This window comes from Anser cygnoides, chromosome 5 (genome assembly GCF_040182565.1).
Source record: "Anser cygnoides isolate HZ-2024a breed goose chromosome 5, Taihu_goose_T2T_genome, whole genome shotgun sequence".
NCBI lineage: Eukaryota > Metazoa > Chordata > Aves > Anseriformes > Anatidae > Anser > Anser cygnoides.
This window is the reverse complement of record NC_089877.1, coordinates 43,820,593-43,843,158: the sequence shown is the minus strand read 5'-3', so window position 1 is coordinate 43,843,158 and position 22,566 is coordinate 43,820,593. Positions and strand designations below refer to the sequence as shown.

Here is a 22,566-nt window from a genome sequence, read left to right as displayed (position 1 = left end):
AGGGGTTGCTAAAACCACGTCCTGCCCATATCCTTTTGGATTTATCCTCCTCTTTGTGAAGCTCTCAAGCTCACCCCGCTTACTTGGCTCTCTTTCTCTTTCCCTACCCCTCCTAAAAGCATCCCAGCATCAACATCCTCAAGCCTGAATGCCCTAATCCTGAGTGATCCAGCTATCACAGCCAGTGCTCTGATGTATGCGTGTGAGGACACAGCTGGAGTGAGATTTCCCCACCCGGCTGCCCAGCTCCTCTGGACAAGGCGGCCCCAGTTCTCCCGGTAGTGGTCAGAGTTGCACAGCCCATCCTCCCCTGTCTCAAGAGGTGACAGGGATCTGCGCACAGCAATTCACGTCCCCACCCCAGCTCCCCTCTGTCCATCACCACCATGGCTACCTGCACACCTGGCCGTGGCTGGCCTCTGCGGCCTGCAGAAGCACAGGCCTTGCTGTGAGCCCTGCACAGGAGGTGGGACCCGGGCAGGGTCCCTGCTGCCTGCCTGCAGCCGAGCTGGGATTGCTCCAGCACGCAGTAAAGGCGCCTAATGCCTGAGCACACACTTCCCTCTTACGGCCGTGCCTGATACAGCAACCACTCAGGCCTGCAGCAACTTCTCTGGGATTTAGATATGTCTTTTGTCAGCTCATCTACTTCCCTTCATCCAGATTTTTCTAAACAGGAAAGGGAGGAGAACAGAAACCTGCGAAACTGTGCTTGGTACCTGAAGGGGGACAAACTGCTCCTTCCTTCATTCCTTCTCCACGCTAAGGTTTGGTCACTGCTCACGTGCTAGTGTACTTGCTATCTCTCTCCTTCTCTTTAGGATGCTCTCTTCTCATGTGCCACCTTTTTAACAGCATCAGAAAGGGACAAAATGAAAACTATCAACAAAGACGTGTTTTCAAGGGAACACTATAGCCTTATATACCCTCTTTCTCTGTTCAGAGGACAAAATACCTCAGCCCAGCTCACAATAAACACATAATGCCTGCTGCCACTAATTCCTTGGCTGATGAAGCTCTCTGCTAGGCTGACTGACCTAGCTGGCCACCACGCTGTTCTTGTCAGCCTCAGCCACCCACCCTGCTGCTCTACAACCCCTGTGGCAGCTCTTCAGTGCAAACTGCCTGGGTGAGGAGCTGCGGCTTTTTCCCCTTCAGCCAACACATGGCCAAAGGTCAGTGACTCTTTGCACGCAGAGAGACTTCCTGCAGACTTGTACCAAGTGCTCAGGGTGTTCCCAGCTGACCAGAATTATTAATGCTGTTATCTTCACAGTCAGAAACTGGGGGCTAAAGCGACAAAGAGAGTTGAAGCTGAGCCAAGGAAGCCAGGGTAGCAGCTACATGGGAGAAAGCCACAGCACAGGACAAGCATCCTGTGGTTCTCAAATGTGCTGCAAACGAGGGGCTGCAGCAGTCAGGGGCTCTTCACATGGGGAACAAGCACAGCCACCAACATGACACTGTATGGAACAGTCTCTTCTGCTCCCCCATCAATAGTGCCAGTGGCCTACAGGGCCTTTTCGTTCTGTTCTTCACAGGGGAAAAGGTGAATAAGGGGGAACCTGAGCCGACTCCTGAGGTACCAACAATATTGTCACAAGAAGCAGAAACCGCTGTGGTCCTCCTTGAAGTCAGCCATAACAGTCTAGTCTAGCTTCTGCCAGGCTCAGTGCCTTTAACCATCTCTCAAAGCGCTCTGCAGCTATTGATAAAATGAGGCCACATCTGCTCTGAGCTCGTTTGCCAGGGTACTAATGGGAGGAGTGTTTGGGGTCTCTTCCATATAGCCAAAAGTCTTAGGTGCAAACCCTTAGAAGTGCTTAAAAAGAAGTTAGGAATTAAACTGTCATGGGGATCTGTGCTTTAATGAGAATGCAGTTATATTGGTATTGAATGTTTTTTGCTGATATAGCTGACAGTGCTCGGAAAAGTTCTGTTCAAAAAAAGAAAAAAGAAAAAAGAGCCCTATTCTGCTGACATAAGCTGCCTGCACATAAGGAGGGCTTCACTGGTACAACTCTGCTGCTACAGCGATATCACACACATTTACATGTAAATTAAGGCTTTGTTTACACTGCACAGATGCAGCCTTTCACTTCATCCTGGATGGGGAGGGTAATAGTCTCACTATCCTCGTTTTAGAGACTAAGAAAGCAATGCACCAAAAAAAAAAGAAAAAACACCCTCTGGCTCAGTATCACCCGACATGGATGGCAGAAAAGACACAGAACCTGGCCATTGGCTACACAGACAGGACCTTTTTCACTGCTGGAGCTGGGGAGACAAGTGTCATTAAATAAGAGCCCCCAACACACCAAGTACGCAGGGTCAAACCCCTGATGTGTTGGAGCTGGGGGAGGCAAGAGTGAACTCTCCAGAGAGCCCTGAACCTGACGGGAGACTGAGGCCTGTTTAGATGCAGGAAGCACTGTCGGCAAGGAAATGAACCTGAGAGCTAAGGGAAGTTTCTACTACAGCTCTTCACCACTCACCAAACTGAGCAGCAACAGGCATGAGTGGCAATGAAAGTCCACGGAGGAGGAACATGAAAGCTGAAGCAGTACAAGTGGTTAACAGCATATCACAGGAACCACATATGAGACCAGAAGCTGCTGAAATGACCTTGCTTCCAACCACTATTTCCCAAGTGTATGCGCACTTAAATCACCTCCGTTCTGCCACTGCTCCTGTATCTTGGCCACAGACTCTCTCAGGCTACATCTCCTTTAACAAAAGCCAACAAAAGCCAAGAATGACGATAAAGCAGTAGATTCCATCTCAGCCATTCATTCCCAAAGCTGCCTCTCCTGCTTTGTTAAACCACAGAACTCACCAATTTTGCTAGGATAGTTTTAAACCATAGCAACTTCTCTTGGTGGTGAATCCAAGGGTTTCTGGAGCTGCAGCCTTTGTTGGCCCTACAATGCCAGTAAGTGACCTGAGAGAAGACACGTCACCACACATCTCCACTGTGTTGGCATAAGAAAAGATTCAGACCTAAGTCTCCAGAAAAAGCAGGTGTTGCCAAGGGTTGGGTGAAACGTAGTGAAAGTGGGTGGATGCTGCTGCTGGCCTCAAGTTAGCTGTGACGAACAGCCCGGCTCCGTTATGGAGAAATGCCGGTCTCCACTCCAAAACACTACCCAAGTCACTGCCCAAAGGAAAGGTAAATATTCAGAAAGTTGAACTGTGTGGATGGAGGAATTTTCTGAATACTATTTTTTACAGAGTCTTGAGGATGGGGGACACGAGGAAAAACAGATAAAGCATAGAGAAGAAGGCTCCAAACATGGCTAGGACAATCTTGGCAGTCAGCCTTGAGTGAAGCCTAGAGGATAAACAAGTTTGGTACAGTTATCTACTTCTTTCTTAACTGAAGGATTAAAGCTGTACGTATCAGAAGGAATAATAACTGCAGGTGGTTAAGTTAGTCTGTTGCTAATCCCTGCTAACTCACTGGATTCCCTCCCATGCCCTGTTTTGCTGGCCAACACCCTGATCCTCCATCCCACCCCCTCCTACATCTCTGTTTTCCTCTGGCTCATCAGACCAGCCTTTAGACACATCTTTCAGTACCTACATCCTCTCAGGCCTCTTGCACCTCCGATCACAAATCTCCCACTCTGACACCTTTCCCATTTCACCACAAGAACATTGTACAAGCCTGGCTGGTTTCTCCAGGCAAAGACACTGAGCAGCAAACACTTCACAGTGTTTACAAATTCTGGTCCAAATCAGTGTGCCCAAATCACCCGAATCAGAGAACCCTTGAATGGGTTCAATCAAGGCTTCAATACAAAAAAATAAATAAATAAAAAAGAGAGAGAGAGAAAAGAATAGCCTGGACAGGGTCTTTTTTTAGCATTACATAGATTTCGAGCTTACTTCATTTCCAGGTAATATTATTTATTTTAATAATATTATTCTCTTAGAGCCACTGAGGTAAAACACAAGCTGTGGTGGGCCTGGAACTGCGTCATTCTCTGCAGAAGGCATTAAGGACTGGGAGGGTCTCTCCTAGAACAAAATTATAACTCTCAGCTTAGCTAAATTTAAACCAACCACCTACATTGTTCAAAAAGAGCTGTACCCGTCTGCCCTTGCCTCCAACCAAAGGAACCAATCTGCCATGGCTATTCAATGTTTACTTAAGCTGAGGACAGAAGATGGTTACTCGAACACCAGACCAGCCAACCTTCCAAACGAGCAGCATTTCCTCCTATGAGCTGCTCCAAGGCCTCTCCAGCTTTCCCTGAAGTTTAGCTAAGGGCTGGACAAATTCTCCTGGGACACTGTTAGAGCTTTGTGTTTTCTTCAAGGGCTATTTAATTAGCTAGGAGCTCCTCAAAGAGCTTTCTGCATTTCTGCTACGCATTCTGTGGTTCAGGTAGGCATTCTGCCATTCAGACACAAGCTAAAATTCAGAGCTCTCCTAGAGTTATTTCCCTGCACCCTGAAGTTTCAGTGCTAAGTTACTGTAACTGTGGGGAGAAAAAAAAAAAAAGGAAACAATACTCACCTCACAGCACTGCATAAGTCTGCCCAAACTGTAGCTTTTTCAATTACACCTTCAACAATCAGTTGGTGCTCACTTGAGCCTGTACCTGGAGACTGAAAATGAAGAAGAGGAGAGGCACCTGGAGATGCAGACTGGTCCCTCTCAGAGCAGCCCACCTGCTATCAACTGCCTCAAATGCAAGGGCTGAATCACTGCTTATTCTGTCTGTGTGGCAACTGTAAAAGTCAAAGATTTAGGCTTATTTCTGACTACAGCCACCTTGAGACGTTCCATCGAGATTCCCTGCACAGCTAGCATTGTTCACATGCCCAGCTTTTTCTCAGTTGTCAACTCTCTCCATTCTCAGAAGAAATTATTCCCCTCGGTCACAAGCTCTGATTATCTCTAACCGCTGTAGAAGGCCCATGTTCTGTCTGTTGCAGAAACCGGCACAGAAAATGTCCCTGCTACCCCTCTCTGTCCCACTGGTCACCCAACTGCTCCTTCCTGCGTTTGCCTTCTGCTGTCTCCAAAGTTCATGACTCTACTCAGTGATCCCCAAACCTGCAGTTGGTTAGCAACAGTACGCATTGACTCATGTCAGTGATGTAAGCTCTCTGTCGATATGAGCCTGATGTGCAGCAATCCCTGCCTGTCTGACTTGTTACTTACGGCCTGCTCTTCCCTTCGACTCATTTCATTTTTTGATACAATTCCTTGCTTCATTCAGTTGGCTGAGTAAAGCTGTTTGCTCTGCCACCTCAGGGAAATAGTATTGTTGAGACCTAAAAGGAAAATTAGAACTTGAATTTGTTGCTCTGAGTTTCTTTGGACCCTCTGTTGTGTAGCCACGTAGTCGAGAGAGACAAGCGGCAGCCACCTGCGTACACAGGTATCTCATGTGTCCCGCTGAGCCACGGCAGAGCTGCCCAGGTGACACCAGGAGCTCTGTGGGATGTGCTTCATGCTGCTTGTGGCAGCCCCAGGCTGGGACCTGTCTCCACAGGTATCCTGGCCTCTCCTCTCACTACAACCCCAGGGTGAGAGCGACCTTCCTCTGTGCCGGGGGGGCAGGTGTCCCTCAAGCACCTACATGTGGAAGGGGTCTGGGCTCTGAACAGATAACGGGGCAGTGAGATCCAGTGCCGGGCAGGTGAAGCACTTTATCCACTCTAGAAACAGGACATAAGTAGATGAAGCTCCTGCACATACAGGTGGGCAGGGGCATACTGAGAGCCTTGGCCTGCGGGCCATCTGCCCCCCGTAGAGCAAGCTGCTCAGTACAATTCAATCTTATCCAAAAGGACAGGTGCCATGAAGAAAATACCAGCAACCGACTATGGCATCGGGGAAAAATCCTTCAAAAAGGTTCTGTAGTATGTAGGTCTCCTGTACACTTGTCTCTCATATGCTCACTTATTTTCGTTTTTCATTCACTACCTTCTTTTAATTTCCTCAGAAGCCATTTTGACTCTGCAGAAACTCTCCCCTCCTTGTCCAGAAAAAGCTCAGCAGCAAGAGCGGTCCATGCGCTCCTTCTCCACCAGCACTAGTAACCGCACCTGCACTGAAGCAAGTCCACTTGCACAAGCACCCAAACGCTGAGCACAGGCAATTGCTCCTTTGATCCCCACGTCCTCCCCAGCAGCTCCAGTCTTCCCCATGCTCCTGTCTTGTAACACGAGAGGGGACATGGCCCATCCCATCTCAGCCGACAGCTCTGGCTGGCTGCACACCGAAACCAGGTGAAGAAAGAATGTTTCTCAGGCAAGTCCAAACCTGCTTTCGTGGCAGTCAAGATATGGGAGTGGCCGCAGACAGCAAGACAAGGAGTGGGGCCTCACACAGCTCTAACCCTACGTGGTCCCACACCCCGCCTGGACTTGTTACTCCGAGCCTGCATTTGTACCCTCATTACAGAAAGATCTCTTCTCCATAGGCGACTTGGAGATATGAAGCGTATTGGACACGTGCTGCTGCCCACGTGCTGCTGCAACCAGCCATAAGGCTCGCCCAAGTCTTCTAAGGGAAGGAAAAATGACTGGCTCCTTCATGGAAGTTACTTCACTTGTCCTAGTAGCCTTACCTTCATTTTGAATTTGCAGTGAGATTCATGAGAGAGGCCCCAAGATGTGACTATATCATACAGGAATATAACTATCAGTAAGTGCAAGTTAGAAAGGATGAGAATATTCTCTCGAATTCACCTGGCTGTCATTGTGTTAACCGAGATTTGTTCCAAGCGACATTCTAGGAAGCACCACGGCCCTTCCCCTTCAATTACACCCCAGGAACCAAAGGTCGAACCGCCACCTCTTCAGTGGGTGGGTACATGCCTTGGGCTCGCTTCCTCTTCCTCAGTGTTGGGGGGAAAGAAGGGTAAACATCTCCCCCTCGCCTCTCCCTGCGCTGCACAGAGCCTGTTGGGGCTGTACAAAGGGCAGGGCACACAGATGCTTTGGGGTTTCCTCCCTGCGGTGTGCTCTGCAGGGCGTTGCTAACCCAGACTTTACTAAAAAGGGCATTATTTACCCCAAACTAAACGTGGCATTTAGGATACCCAGCGCTGGCCTCCCCAGCCACACGGGCGCCGTCTCCAAGCTCCCGGGGGTGACGATGGAGCAGGGCCGGCCCTCAACCCCAGTGCCAACCCCGCTGCCTGCAGCCGTGCCCTCTGCTCGGCCGCGGGGGCCGTTAACGGCCGACAGCCAGGCCTCAACGGGCCCGGACCCTGGGCCTGGGCCTCGGCCCGAACCCTGAGGGCCCACAGCGGCCCCGGCCCCTTGACGGCAGGCAGCAGCCGACCGGCCTGATGGACACCCGAACTGACTGACAGACACGCGGACCGACAAACGCCCGCCCCACCCGGCCCGGCCCCGCGGCCGTTGTGGCACCTCACGCGCCGCCACCGCCCAACGCCCAGCCCCGCCCCGCCCTGCCGCCCGCCCATTGGCTGCCGCCCCGCTCCTCCCTCCTCCCATTGGACGGAGCCCTCCGCCCGCCCCCGCCCCCTTCCCTCCGCCGCCGTGCCGCGATTGGCTAGCTCGTCCCCTTCCCTCCGTTCCCGGTTCCGTCTCCGCCAGCTGATTGGGCAGCGCTCTCCCTCCGGCTCCGCCTCCCCTCCGAGGCGGGGCGAGCCCCTTCCCCCCTCCCCACCCGAAGGGCTCGCGGCTCCTCATTGGCCCGCAGCCCGCCGGCCCCGCCCCCCGGCGGCGAGCCCCGCCTCCCTCTCCCCACGCTCTCCCCCGCCTCCCGGCGAGGCCCCGCCCCTCACGTGACGCCCCCGCCGCCGATTGGCCGAGGCGGCGGGCGCTCGCGCTTCCGGTGCGGCGCGGCGCGGCGGGGCCGGCCGGGGCGCGGCGGCTGCGGGAGCTCCGCGGGAGGCGGCGGCGGGCATGGAGCGGCCCGGGCGGGCGGCAGCGGGCGGCGCCCAGCCCCGCGCTAACGGCTGCGGCGCGGCGCACGGGGCGCTCCGCAACGGCTTCGTGCGAGGCCTGCCCGGCACGCAGGTGGGTGCGGCGCCGGAGGAGGTGACCGGGTTTGGGAGGCACCGGGGGGGAGGGAGCGGGTGGGGGAAGGCGGCCCCGGCACGGCGAGGGAGCCTCGCTGCGGGCTTCCGTGGTACGGGGGGGGCGTCCTGGGAGGGCGCGGGGCGTCCGCGGCGCTGTCACACAGCGCTGGGAGCGGGGGCTGCCGAGGGGGCAGTCATCAGGTACCTCGGGGCAGCTCGCGCGTGTGGGCGCCGTTCCTAACTGGTAAAAAAACAAAAGAAAAGAAAAGAAAAGTAAGGATAGAGGGGAAAATGATGCTTGTGCAAGAACGCCTGTGACTGGGCTCCTGAGAGAGGCGAGAAGAGATGGGCGATGGAGATAACGCGAGCGTGTTGGTGGGAAGAGGAAGGGAAGGAAAGGCGCTGGTACAAGGAAGTGTTGCAAACGCGGGTGGCTTATCCCGAAAAGCCTGGAGCCTGTGAGAGTGTAGCTGAGATACGGGACGGTACCTCACTGTGGCCGCCTGGGGGGCTTCGTGGGGCAGGGAGGCTTTGTCTGTTTTAATCAATGTGAAAAAATGTGCTTAACCCTACCTAGGGCATCTCTGCTGTAAGCTACTTGAGTAAGTCTTACTAGATTTTTTTTCTCCCTATATAAAAGTTTAGGTGCCAGTGAATTATTCTTACGCCACAGATTTCAGGTTGTCCTCACAGTTCCCACTGTGGTGAGAGACTCCACCGGCTCTTTACCGCTATTCTGGCGTGAACAGAAGAGGGTGAAAATGCTCACCTTAACGTAGGCTGCGTTACTTTGTCCCCTGCTGGGGTCTGAAGTGCTGCTCATTTCCCTTGGTAAGAGGCGAGGGGGACCTGCCGCCTGCCGAAACTGTGCGGGAGCTGACTTTGGCTGCCTTGGAGATTAATGAAATACCAGCAGCGGCTGGGAGAGGAACAATTTGAAGTTAGGGTTTCAGCATATAGAAACCCTTCTGTTGAAGTACTGAGCTAAACAACAGCTCTTTCTCCTCCTTTCCTGGGAAGCCCTGCGTTCCGATGACTTTGATTCTGCAAACAGTTCATCTCTGTAGCGATTCACATGCAGCGAGCGCAACAACCTCACTGTAGGCACCTTTGTTAGAGCAGGTCAAAGAACCACCTAACAGTTAAAAATTGTGGGATGCTGGAAAAAAAGTGAGTAACTTGTTTCTGACTCTGTATACAGTTAAGGAAGTGCATGATTAGGAAAAGTAGTAACTTATGAGTGGGTTCAAAACTTGTAGTGCCGTGTAACACCTACCACACCGTGTGAGATGGGGGCCTGACATCCCAAAGGGCATTGTCCTGACAGGAGGAAATGAACTCAGCCAAGAGAAGGAAAGTCAAGCAGAAGAACAATGAAGTTACCACTCCAAGCTGCACGTGATTCTGCTTCTTCTGTCCTTTGGTCTGTTGGAGAAATGCTATTTGGGATCTATCGAGGCACTTGTGGGAATAATAGAGTGAAGGCAAAATTGCTGTTTCTTCCTGCAATACAATTTGAGACTGGAATGTGTTTCTCCAATGCAATGTTTTGCTCTGAAGCAAACAGATAATATTTTTTTAAGACTTCGTTGAATAAATAAGTTCCTGTTGGAATAGGGAGATTGGGGCGTATTGAACAGGACAAGGTGCCCTTATTTTCCATGATAACTTACAGCAATCTGCCTGTTACTGTGAACAGAATTTCAGTAATGTTTTTTTAGGCGTCTTAATTGAGCTTCTCTTGTTAGAATGGCTTCTATTATACTTGTAGAACTTGGAGAAGAAATAATCTTAAACTGAACAAATAGTTGGAACAGAGGGTTTAGTTCTTAAGTTCTTATTTTCTGTTGTGCACACTATCTCCAAGTCAGTCACATAGGAGCTGGAGTAATTCAAACAACTTGTAAATTCCTTGATGATTCTGGAAGGTCTTCGAGCGCTCTGCTGGAGCGGTCTCCAGATAGCTTATTGTACGCGTCCTTTAGTAAACAGAGTTCCATACTACTTCCTCAGGAAGGGAAGGAATAGTTTGGTTTAAAGAGAGGAGGAGGACGGAGTTGCTTTCCTTTAAAGCTGTTACACATCCTGAATTTTCACAGCTATTAAAAACAGCAGCATGGATTTTTTTCCTGAAAATGTTGTTGTGTACATGCTGAAAATAGCTTTCGCTGTCCTGTGATCTGTGTGTGTGCTTTTTAAGAGAACAGGCTGATTACTTGTAGGCTCATCTCCTGAGATGATTCAGGGGGCAGTGGGATGCTGGCTTTGTCCTGGTTTTATAGATGCTTTTGGCCGGTGTCAGACTGAGCGTGACTTCTTTGGGAGAACGTGCTTATGAAGCTGCGTGCAACAAACACGGGAAGTTTTTCTCATTACAGGGAGTTAATGACAGCAGCGATGTGAATAAACCTTACTTAAGATGAAAGCTATGATAAGATAACGATTTTGATTAACTGCCCTGTGCACTAATATAGAAGGGAATTGGAGTACAGAATTCTGTTTTTTTTCCAAGTGTCTGTGCAAGTATAAATTGCAAGTACTTAGACAGGAAAAAAAAAAGCCTTGTATCTTAACTAAATCTCAGACTTATTCACAAGGAAGTGAAACCGCATTGAGTACTGTGTCCGGTTTTAAGCTCCCTAGAAAGGCAGTGACATATCTGCATGAACCTCTGAACCCGTTGGGGGACTGGCAAGAAGCTGAGGAGGCTGGAGCACATGAGTAGAGGCTGAGAGGCAGGTTTTGCTCGGCCTCAAGGTTCCCTGTTTCCCATTGAGGCCTATTTAGGTTATCGAGAAGATGGTGCTAGACTTCCTTGGAATTGTGTGGCAATGGGGTGAGAACCAACGGATGTCTTTTGGAAGAATGGGAAACTTTTACTAGATAGGAGAACAAATATTATTTCCATGAAAGCAGGAAAATAGGAGGAGGAGTTTAGCAGAGAGGTGGTGGGCTGTCCATCCTTGGAGGAGTTCAAGTCTAGGTTGGACGTGGCCCTCAACAACCTGCTTGGACCTGGGGTTTGGATGAGGTGGCCCCTGGAGGCCCTTTCCAACCTGGGCTGTTCCACGACAGCACAGATAGATGGATTGCAGGAGAGTATGCTGAAGTTTAGACATAGTATTTAATCCTTGAACCCCTGTAAAAATGTATCCCTTAGGGATTTTAGCCTAAGGCTAAAGGCTAAGCCTAAGGCTTGCGTCAGGCCCGAAGAAAGAAATTACTACTTTCTGCCTCCTGCTTGGCTTTTTGATTGACTGCGAGTAGTGCTTCAGTAACAGAAAACTGAATTGAGTGGAAAATTGGCTGACCTAGAAAAAACTGGGATCTCCTTCAGATGGGTTTAATTGATAAAACTGTGTTTCTGAAAAGCCTATCTGTACATCAGGATACTTCTCTAATACCAAATTTAATTATGAAAGGCTGAGCCTTTGTGAAAGGAATAGCTGCACAATATTTAGCTGGCTAAATGAAAATTAGAAGCCATCATATTAAATTAGTAGATGTAGTGTCATTGTCAAATGTGTTTGAAAATTTGTGTGTCTGTCCTAGTATAGGAACCAACACTTGTGGTAGCTGCTGGTGTGGCTGGTTTCTCCTACATTTGAGTGTGTGTTACTGGAAAACCAGTTTGGATAAAATATTAAGATCGTTCAATTATGTTGGGACTGTCATTTCAAATTAGGCTAGTGATAAGTCTTAAATGCTAAAATAAATTGTAAACATATGCAAGTTCCCTTTTTGTTAGTGTACCTACTTCAGTGATGTCATCATGTACTACATTGTATTTTCCTAATTGTACAGCAAAAGCTATTTATGTGTTCCTAAATGTCATGCTTTCCAATTGCTGACCAAAAAACCAAAGCTTTATCTTACTTATCTACTGACTTCTCTCTAGTAGGAGCATAAAACATTGAAGGCCTTGTTGAAGCTGGGGACGTAACTACTGACCTTCATTAAGAAATCACTTCTAGGAAAAACAAAACAAAACTATGTTTAGTTGAAAAGTGCAACCTTGAAGTCGTCTTATAGTTGAAGAAGCAGGAGTTTAAAACCCACCGCTTCCTGAACTTCTCATGTTTGGAGAAAGGAAAAAAAGAAAAAAGAAATGAAAACCCTACCACCAACAAAAAAACGAGAGTATGTTTTAATGAACTTTAAGAACGGTTTCAGAGGTACCTGAGAGCCTATGACTTGGTCTGTTAGTGAACCACTGGACTTCTGTCTTTGAAAATTTTCATTGTAAACTGCACTCATATATATATATATATATATATATATACATACATACACACACACACACATATACACATTCAGTCATTATCAACATGCTGTACAATGCTGTACACCTCAAATCAATTGAACATACCAGCTAAGGTAACGCTTTAGATTTAAGGTAATTAAGGTACCTGTATCATTTGCTCAGTTATGAAGATTGTTCCTGTTTGTGTGGATGTGGCAAGTACATCTTAGTTATCAAAGGAGTGAGGAATTCATTGGGAATCAATACTTGCAAGCCAAAATACTTGATAATACCTACCAACAAGAACAAATATTTAATTAGGAATAGGTTAGAGTGATAAAGTCTGTTCTGTAAAACAAGTTTCCCTCCTGGGACTTTTTTTGAAGGGTTAAAATGTGTTGCAGAGCAGTGCCTTCTAATTTTGGTAGCGAACACATTTTAGTGTTTTTACCCATGCAGCAGTTTGAGGTCTGAAATCGAAGAACAAAGCAGCACAAGAAAAGGGACTGGAGGTGACAGGAAGAAGGTACCACGGAATACAGTAATACCTTAGATGTAGCCGCCTATGGGGAGCGATCGCTTAATGCTGTAGTTTCTTTAGTGATTGATTCTCGTAATTCTTTATAATAAACGTGACTGCTTTTGGCAGCAGAGATGTGTCCTAGAGGAGAGGTGCGTTCAGTGTCTTTCCGTGTGTTCCCTGTAGTTGGCAGGAATCTTTGACAAAAAAGCAATCAACACTTGGAAGCAGTATTCCAGATCATGCATCTAAAAACAGAAGCTGTAAGCCTGCTAGTAAAATTCCTGCAGTATGTGTTGTGTGTGTTAATGAGAAGCTACTAAATTTTAATTAGAGTTGTGCTAAGTTGTGTTCCAGCATAAATACACCTTCGAAGGTATTTACATCAAGTCTGCCAGGTTCATCAGACTGTTTTTCCTTGCAGCAAGAAATAGAAGAGTCTCCTTAACACAGCACATTGTGGTTTGCCCAGGTTAGCAGCATAACCATCGCTCTTCCTGCGTGTTGTGCTGGTGACATCTGCTCTCCCTGAAGTACGTGCCTGCTCTACAAGATATTTAGCTTGGCAGATGCTTTTAATAAGCAACTTCATGTAAAAGATTCCTTGATTAAATCCTGTTTCTGTTGTCTGCGGTAGTGTCCACACATGTTGCCGTGTTTACGCAAGGCTTTTGTCTTCTGACAAAGCTGCTGCAATGCTCCTGGAGGTTCAGCACGGTGACCTGCCCTCGGTCTGAGTGCTTGCCTTCTGGGCGCTCCCGTGCATCTGCCCACTGGTACTGTGCGGGCTTTGTTTGGAGTTAGCTCTCAGCCGAGCTGGCTGCTGACGCAGGTATAACAAATACACTGAAACCCCTTTTTCCTATCGGCTTTCAGAAAGGCGTTTTTAATGAGCAGAAAGTCAGGCTCAGAATAACGCCAGCTTTGTGTGGGACCTGTCGTGGCTGCTGGCAGTGGGAGTATAATGCTGAAGTCTGTATCTGTTCGCTGGATTCCTTATACCCACTTCGTAAATCCATGACATGTGGTATGGTGCTCCTTCTCTGAAGATCTAACCAAATCTGGGTGAGGGAAACTAGTGCAAGGCGCAAGTAAAAACAAGTTTTCTGTTAACTGCTTTTTATTGTTTGTGTTTTTCTCATAACCCCGATAACTGTTAGAGCTGTCCGCACATCTAGTAAGATAGCGGAGGTTGTAATTGGTTAATCCTGTGATTAGCTACATATCTAGTTGTGAATTTATGCTTGGTGGGGTGGCTAAATGGGAACCGTTTTGTGTAGGTGACACCGTTCTGTCCCTGATGTCAGATGGCCTGTAATCATGCTAAGGTAACTGTAAGAGATAGTGCAGTAAGATTATTACACGTGATATTTTCATACTTGTCATAAAAGGATTTGAATAACTTGAGATAGGCAGAAAATCCTTTTCTGTCTGTGTGGAGCTGTAATCTGATTCCCAGCTTGATCCCCAGGCTGAAGGTACTGCAAGATCTGATGCTGTCTGGAGGCTGTTTAACGTACAGCTTTGTGCAGTAGTTGGGCAAGAACATGAGTTTAGGTGTACTTGTGCCGCGTGTGCACAGCCACGATCCCACCCTTCGTACCAGAAGGGTCCCGCTACTTGTAGGGATTCTCATTTGTAGGATGAACCAGATCTGAAGTGAGTTTTGTAGTGCCTTGTGAGTTGGAACTGTTTGTCAGCAGGCTGGGGAGATGATTATTATTAGGTGCACTGATGTGTTCAGCTTGGACCACAAACGCAATCCTTTCTGGCTGTAGCTATATGATGCTGCTCCTCAGTAATTGTTGGCAATAATATTGTTTCCTGGGGTTTGTTTTCCCCCAAAGCTTGGAGCAGCACAGGCATTACCTGCAGCTGATTTGGGATGCCCTTTCTTTGCTGCCTTCCGTGACCAGCTGCCTGGTGCTCTGATTTCTCTCTTGCAGCTGAGTTACTTAATGGGATGGTGCTCTTTGGTGTACGTATGTTCTGGGCAGTGTTACCCCAGGAAACATACATTTCTGTGAGCATACACCTGCTTTTTTGAACCACACGCTTAAATGAACACTGACTTTGTCATCTCCACTTAAATGTGCAGTAAATTCTTGCTCAAAGGTCATGGTTTGCTTTGCTATGGTAAGGTTTATTTGCTGAAGCCATAAAAGTCTTAATCTCGCAACTGTTTTTTTTTTTTCTGAAACTAAGCTGTACCCGTCTTTTTTCTTGGTCTCTGAAACTGAATGTGCTTCACCTTTGCAGCAGACTTGGAGCTCGTAGCATGTAAGCTTTTGAAGGCTAACATGGACTTCTAAAGCGTTCTTGAACAAATGGGCTTGTACCTAAAATGTGGCTATGAGCATCTCTTCTACAGGCAGTTGCACAGTGTATGTACAGTCATTGTATGCTTCATGAAGAGTCCACATAATTGTATTCAGAGTATTTATTTAACATTTAATTCAGATATGATAGCACAGATGTTTCCCAGCTTATCCTGTAGCTGATACAAGAGTATAAGGATGTACAAGCACACTGGTGGAAGAATACCAGGAGGTGAAATAGATTTGAGTATGTGTTGAATCAACAGAGATATTCCCAAAAGGGTCTTTCTCAGTGAAATGTTACTTATGGCAATGTAGAACTTGTTTAGTTTTAGCATTTTCCACAAGCAGAGGCACTTCTAAAGAACTGGAAAAAATAATATTTACGTACTTTTTTCTGATTAAAATAGCATTTTATATACGTTATTTTTATGGCTGCCAATTTTTGGTAGTAATTAACCTCAGGTGCATACCCTTAGGTTATAACCTTTCATCTCTTCCAGGTGATCTTCCACTTACCTGTGAAAGACATTAAAAGCCTTGATGCGATCTCTATTAGATGCTAAGTAATTTGAGAAGTAGTCCCTAGCATTTGTCTGTCTGCGCATCCAGAAATCGGCTCCTCGTAGACAGCCACAGGTAGTAGACATGTCATATGTCTCCTCCGAGTAGCTGCTGTTCGCAGCCTAGTCTGGCAGTGCGAGGAATCAAAATTCGTCTGTAATTCGTCAAGCTGTGAGACTGTAGTAACTCGGAGCTTTGCTGCATGATCTTTCTCAGGTCTGGATGTGGTAAAATTCTACAGCTTCATGAATTGGAGCTGCAGCGATACAGTTGAGGGATCTTGAGAGTAATAGTGAAGAGAAAGCTTTCATCAGTTTTCCTTTGCAGTGTTGTGTCACCAAGTCTGTTGGTTGTCATGCTGCTTCTGCCCTTCCTGCTCCCTTAACAGCTGTTGATTCTTGTATGCCGAGGGCTGTTGCATGAGTTTGTGGCCTGAAGGTTGCTTGGGTCTAATAAATAGCCCTCTGCAAATCACTGTATATCCAGCCTGGATCAGTTCAGTGCTGGAGGGATGCTACGCTGAAAATCAGATTAGCCTTAGTTGTGCAAGGCAGAGAGCAATGCAGATGGCTCAAGGTGGAAGCGAGTGGGACAGGGGAGATCCTTTGGTTGGCACTGTTCCCGAGGAAGGCATATTATGAAGCTGTGGCCTTGATTAAAGACCTTTAAACTGGCTTCATCTTAGCTGAAATGTGGTAAGCCTGGTGGTTCCTACACCTGTTCGAAAGCTTTGAGCTTAAGCCACCACTGTAGGCAGTATGGTTTTAAAGATACTTCAGTATTAAACCCTGCCTCAAAGCACATCAGTTATTTTTAGTTTAGCTATTTACATCTGGCACAAGTGCTGCTGCTGAAAGATGCTCCCGTGGTGTCTTTGCTGTATTGTTTCCATGCATGCCCCAATTCCAAATGTGCACAGCCCCAGTGACTGAACTGAGACTGAAACTTGATTTTGCTCTGCTGCTATCTCGGTGTTGGCAAAGGGTAAGAGGCAGAAATGACTACTGGGGGAAAGATGGCATTGAAGTTTGTTGCTCAATTCTTGACTGCATAGCTATAGCGTAATTGTATCTTAAGAGCAGACCCTGGTTTCTGGAAAACTATGTTCAAGATAGTAATACCAGGCTTGAAATGCAGACTTGCTTCAGCATCTGGGATGAACAGTTGCTGGTTTTCAAATAATGCGGTGTGTGGTTAGGCAAACAAGTGTGTGCGCTTTCATTGATTCCTAGCTGTTATAGAGGCTAGTACAACTCTGGCTTCCTTTCCCATGTGATAATAGTATGGATGCAGTGGGAGAGTAACTTAGGTTGTTCTGCTGGCCCCCACCCCTCACTCTTTGCTGTTGTCCTTTCCTGATGTATTTAAGATTATCCTCTTCCATAGGTGTTGATGTTTCTTTGGCTAGAATATTTAAAAAATACATTTCTTACATTTGCCTATAAACTGCATTTTGAGTACAGTCCAGAGAAATTCAAATGGCGTCCTATGCAAATCCTTGTCCCAGCCCTCTTCTCAGCATGCTGTTAATATAGGCATTTATTGAAGCTGATCTTGGCTCCCAGCTATTCCTATCCGCATCTGGCAACACCCTTCATAAAGTATTTGGACACCGTAAAGTTACAGAATTATATGCCCATAAGTAGTCTTAATCTGCCTAGATTCCTAGGCTTAGGGAAATGGCTATGACTTCTGCCAGGTAGTACTGGCAAAAATAAATAAATCTGTTTTGCAAGGAGTAAGACTTCCCGGCTTTGCTGGAAGTAGGGGATTTATGTCTTGGACTGTGTTGTTTCACACACAGCTGTTCTATGATAGGATGGCTGTTCTGTAACTTTGAAATACACATAGCAATGTGCATCTAGGGCAAGGTTTCTTGGTTTTGATCCACTTATTAGATCTGTTTTTTTAATTTGTTTCTTTGAATGAGTAGTCTAGTTAACACTGTGACGTTTTTTCCCACCCCAGCGTTATGTTGAGTGAGCCTTGTAGCTGCGGAGATTTTCTGAAGATACATTGCAGTGATCATACTTGAGATGCCCACGTACTATACAACGGGTCAAGTTCTTATTTTCAGGAGGTAGTATTGAAGTAACAAGATGACTTGTGGTCATACACACTTGTAGCGTGTACTTTGCACAGAAAGCCTTTCTTTGTTCTGGGTGCTGACATATATGCAATGTGGAGCCTGTACACAATGACATTTTGTCTGACATGTCCACCACATGGATGAGGGCAGCATTTACGTCAGCATCTTTAGGCTAAGGCTATGGAGACACACAGATGATACTTGTTTTCTTGCAGTAATGTAGGTTTCTCAAGTAGAGTCTCCTTTGTTACAGTCCAGTTAGTTTTTCAGTTTTCATAATCCTGAGAATGCATTGTTTAGCTTAATAAAACTATTCGTTACTATTTCTGGATTTTTTGTTTGTGTTTTCTCTGCAGTAGGTCTGGGAAGTCTCACTGCTCTGTGACTTTGGTTATATCAAAACTTGGTGGACGAGGAGGCTTTGTCACAGCAACCTTGTGTATGGGGGCTCATAGTGTTTGTTAATAACAACTGGACCTAGCTGGAAGGGCTTTGAGACAGGCAGGGGGAATGCACAACTTGGAACCCATCAGAGTGACTACTCAGAAATGCCTGCCTGATGTTTTGTTAATGAGTATCTCACAAGTACCTCTCTTTACACTTTTGCTTCAGGTAAATCATGTTGTGCACAATGGAGGATTATACAAAAGGCCTTTCAATGAAGCTTTTGAAGAAACACCGATGTTGGTTGCTGTGCTGACCTACGTAGGCTATGGTGTTCTCACTCTCTTTGGGTATCTGCGAGACTTCATGCGGCAATGGAAGATTGAGAAGTGTCAAAACGCAATAGAAAGAGAAGAACAAAAGGTAACCACTGGGAAATACCAATGTTTAGTGGGAAATTGTGTGGCCGAGGCTATAGTTCAAGTATTTCTTTGTAGAGCAGTATTGCTCTGTTTTCTGCTGTTTTCCTTATCTTCTAAATACCCAATATGTTATGCTACTACTGGTGTGTGGTTATACAAAAAAAATGTTTTAGTTGGGTTATTTTTTGGTGGACCAGTTACGTTGTCTGCTTCACTGCAAAGCTGTATCAACAGTTACATCAACATACTGAGAGCAGCAGAAACAAGGGTTTGAGGAAGAGAGAGACTTGATCTGCCAGCACCAGCAGCTATGGAAGTGCTACTTGAAGGATCTTCCAACCTAGACGATTCTGTGATCTGGTTTGAGTTTCACAGCAGTGGGAGGCTTTCTAATGCTGCTCTTGTGGCCGTCTGTTTTGATTTGGAAACATGCTATTAATTCTCTTTAGCTTGAGTACTTGCAAAGAAAATCTTGTGTGTAAGAACCTGAGCACAAGCTGGATGATTTTAAACTCACATGAGGTCCAAGACACTACTAGTGGGTTAGCTAATAAGTAATTAGAGGTACTGACTCCTGGTTTAATGATAGCATTTAAAAAAAAAAAAATATTAATGATGGCTTCTGCTACCAGGTAAAAGGTCTTGCCAGCTCCAGCAGTTAGTCTGAGATAGATAATTTTATGTTGTTTAAAATCATTTTTAGAGTCCCCACTGAGGTTACAGTTAAAAAGCTGCAGTTCACAAGGCATTTCCTGCTAACCCTGTGTGAGCCCTGTTAGCATAGTGCGAATACCAGTGAGCTTTGCTCCTGAAGTGGAGTGGATAGGCTTACTCTTGCTCATTGGGGTTCTGGTTTTCTCAGCCGCTTTGGGGAACTGATCTGGCTTAAACTTTAAGGCAGTCTGATTTTTGCTTGCTGGTTTCTGGTTCTCTGGGTGGCCACACGAGCAGTTGGCTATCAGAAAATAAGGGTGGGGGGAGGCAGGTCAGGAATGCAAACGACTATGGATGGGAGGGTGGAGGAGAAAAGACAAGACTCCTTTTGGAGGCAGCACTGGGATGAAGTTGACATTATATTATGGTAGATCAGCTAAGATACAGTAAAGCAACCAATGCCTAAAATTGTTTCACAGTAGCTTCTTTCTGTAAGTACCATGAGGTGGAATTAAGCTGACTCATAGTAAGGCACTTAATTCCAAAATAGAAACATCCTTATAGGAATTTAATGAAGAATAGATACTACATATTCATTAAAAGTACAGGAAGTTAAATTGACACTATTTCCAAAACTGACTTCTGGAATCAGGAAGTAAAATCTTGATCTGTTATAGCAATTACAGTATCTGAATAAGCATTGCTAGCTAAATCTCTGTAACTTGATGTGTTCTTTAAATTCGTTTCAGCTACTTTGTTTTATATCACCTGAGACACTATTTTGCTATGTGTAAACTAGAAATAGAAACAGAAAGGAGTAAACAGCTGTAGAAATATACCAAGGCTAGATATCAGAATAAAAGTTGAAATGTTGGCTCATACTCATGGTACCTGAGGATTTGAAAGGGCCAGCTAAGAGTGTTGGTGCAAATTAGATGAGTTACTCTATACGATAGTTATTGTATTTTGGTTAAATGCTTGTTGTGTTACAAACATGTAAGGTGCAATCCTGTTTACAGTAGCCCTTTTCTGTGAGAGCAGTCATGAGGAGGAGACCTCAGGCAGCAGCTGTAATTTGGGGGTGTATTATTGATGTGAGGCTCTCCATAAAGACTGTCACACATGACACAAGCAAAGAGTTTGTTAGCAACTGATTTTCCTAGTTCTAAAAGAAATTTAGTCTTATCTTTTGTTTTCCTTTATAAAGAAATTTTAGTATTGCTTCCTCCCTTAAAAGAGATTTGTTTAACAAGCATACCTCCTGGACAGATGAATTGAAACCCTTTGTCTGTGGATCATGGCTTGCAGGGAAGAGCTGCGTGTGTTCTGTTTTTGTTTTGTCCGTAGGATCTCCATGGACGGATCTAGTCCATGGTTCAACGGACAGATCTAGTCCAAAAGTGCTTTTTATCTGAAGGATCTGTTTGCTGTGTGGCGTGTCATGAGTAGCTCAGTGAATACTGCAGCAGAGTGAAAAATGGGAAATCCTGTATAGAAGAGTTTTGGTGCTGAAGAAATCCCAGTGTAGTGCACTTCCCTAACTCAAGCTTCCAGTGCTTAGGTAGGAACAGCTATTTCCAATATTGGAAAAACAACAAATTGATCATGTGAGATCCAGAACCTGCAGCACTTAACCTCACGCTTCGGTGCTTTGAGCTTTGTTTGCCTGCATATGAATTGTTGCAGTGTATCTAGTGTGGGAGCCAGGTTTTATTTTGGTATAGGAGGGTGCTCAATGACTTCTTTTGAGACAGTTTCTCATGATTTTCAAATATTTGAATCTATCAAGCTGCTGGCTGACAGCCCAATCATCTTTTAGTAAGGAAATAGATACCAATGTGCATAAAATTACTTAAGAAACTTTTTTTTTTAAATACACGTAATTCAGAGGAGCCCTGCAGTTGTTCTGAAGTAGTGTCTGGCAGATTTGTAACCTCTGTGTGGAAAGCAACATTTTTCGTACATAAATTTTAAAGAGCTAGCTAATTGTTTTTCTGAAGTATCAGGCAAAAGGGTTAGCTTTTAGCTTTCTGAAATAATTCTTAAATTACTTTGTAGGTGAAGAGTTCAAAGCAAAGCCATTGAGATTAACTGTAAATGAACAGTGTGCAAAGATGTTTTGTGTGAGCAGAACTAAATTGCGTAGTGTGAGGATGGATTTCATACGGGGCTGAGTGAACTGGTCGTGAAAGTCATGGAACTGAAGTATGTCGGTGTTCCATGGTGTATTCCTGAAAGTGATTGCAGTGTACAGCACGGAGTAAGCTTAGGTGCAAAATGTGTGGTATTAAAAAAACACAAGCATTTAAAAAAACACCCTTCATTTTTTGTATGTTTTGGAGGGCGCTTTATTTCAGTAGAGCAAATCCTTCCTTAAACAGTCACTTAACAGAGTGTGTACCAGAACTAAAAAATGAAAGTGGATGGGACTAACTTAAAGAATAGGCTTTCTCACAGGTTTATATTGGGACTGTCTCTGACAGTGGGTAAATTCCTTGTTATTTATTAGAGAGCAGTGCATTGCAATGAGTGATTCTAGAAAAACTAATATTCACTCACCAACGATACACAAAAATGTAGAGAGGAACAGGCTTTGCTAGTACGGATTTCCAGGAATTAGTCTTTGATGGGTTTTGGCTTCATTTAAAACATATCCAGCTGGGCTTTTCCTGGAACCCCCTGTTATGTAGCACATCCTGTCAGAAACATTATCAGTCTCTTTTAGGCATGGGTGAGTGGAAAGATTAACAGTTCTCAATTACCCTGGAGTCTGTTTATGCATATCCAGTTTAACCTTAATGCTTAGTCATAACCTTCTCACTTGCTGTGCTCGTAGTGTTTTACAGGTAGGATGAAAGCCACTTTAACATTTATCCCAGTCTGATTTCCTTACTGACTACATGATATATGTTGTATATGGGAGCAAATATCTAAATGAGAATGCTAACTCTGAGCATGGAGAGGTATGTTTCTTGCCAATGTAGAACGTACTTCTAGCGTTCTGTGATTCATTTGGGGTCTTCAGCGGGATTCCTGTGAACAAGTATCTTAGGGGCAGTAAGCTGGAGTCCTTTGCTCAGTGTTTTCTTAGCATCCATACAGCTCGTTGTAGGCCCACTGGGGATACAAAGGCTACCCACAGTTGTTGCTCCACGTTTTCCTGACTCACATAGCAGGAGATAGAACTAGTATTTCTGCTTCCTTTCAGAAGTCTGAAGTTTGTTGTAAGTGTCGACTTGACTTCCATTCAGAGTTCGTTTTGTATTATCAGGGAATGCATTATGTGAATTGCAGATAAGCCTCGCTGGTGCTCATAGCACCATTTGTTAGCTTAGGTGCAATGCCGAGAGAACTTGGCTA

At 45.8% G+C, this 22,566-nt stretch overlaps 1 protein-coding gene and 1 long non-coding RNA gene across 13 annotated transcripts in view; one reads left to right on the top strand and one right to left on the bottom strand.

The window, feature by feature from the left end:
- Positions 1-7,452, bottom strand: part of LOC106038861 (uncharacterized) — a 30,107-nt gene extending 22,655 nt beyond the window's left edge. For 3 of the 12 annotated variants that reach the window (XR_010831900.1, XR_010831894.1, XR_010831896.1), the window contains exons 1-4: positions 6,709-7,389; positions 5,174-5,286; positions 4,523-4,614; positions 720-844 (exon numbers count right to left, since the gene is read on the bottom strand). This is a non-coding gene — a long non-coding RNA (uncharacterized lncRNA). The other 9 variants (XR_010831895.1, XR_010831898.1, XR_010831903.1 and 6 more) reach the window with 8 other exon arrangements.
- A 374-nt stretch (positions 7,453-7,826) lies between these two features.
- SPTLC2 (serine palmitoyltransferase long chain base subunit 2) overlaps positions 7,827-22,566 on the top strand; it is a 69,449-nt gene continuing 54,709 nt past the window's right edge. Inside the window, exons 1-2 of the mRNA XM_048059756.2 lie at positions 7,827-8,010; positions 18,359-18,553. Coding sequence (XP_047915713.1) covers positions 7,897-8,010; positions 18,359-18,553 — 309 coding nt within the window. The 5' untranslated portion in view covers positions 7,827-7,896. The remainder of the gene's footprint in view (positions 8,011-18,358; positions 18,554-22,566) is intronic.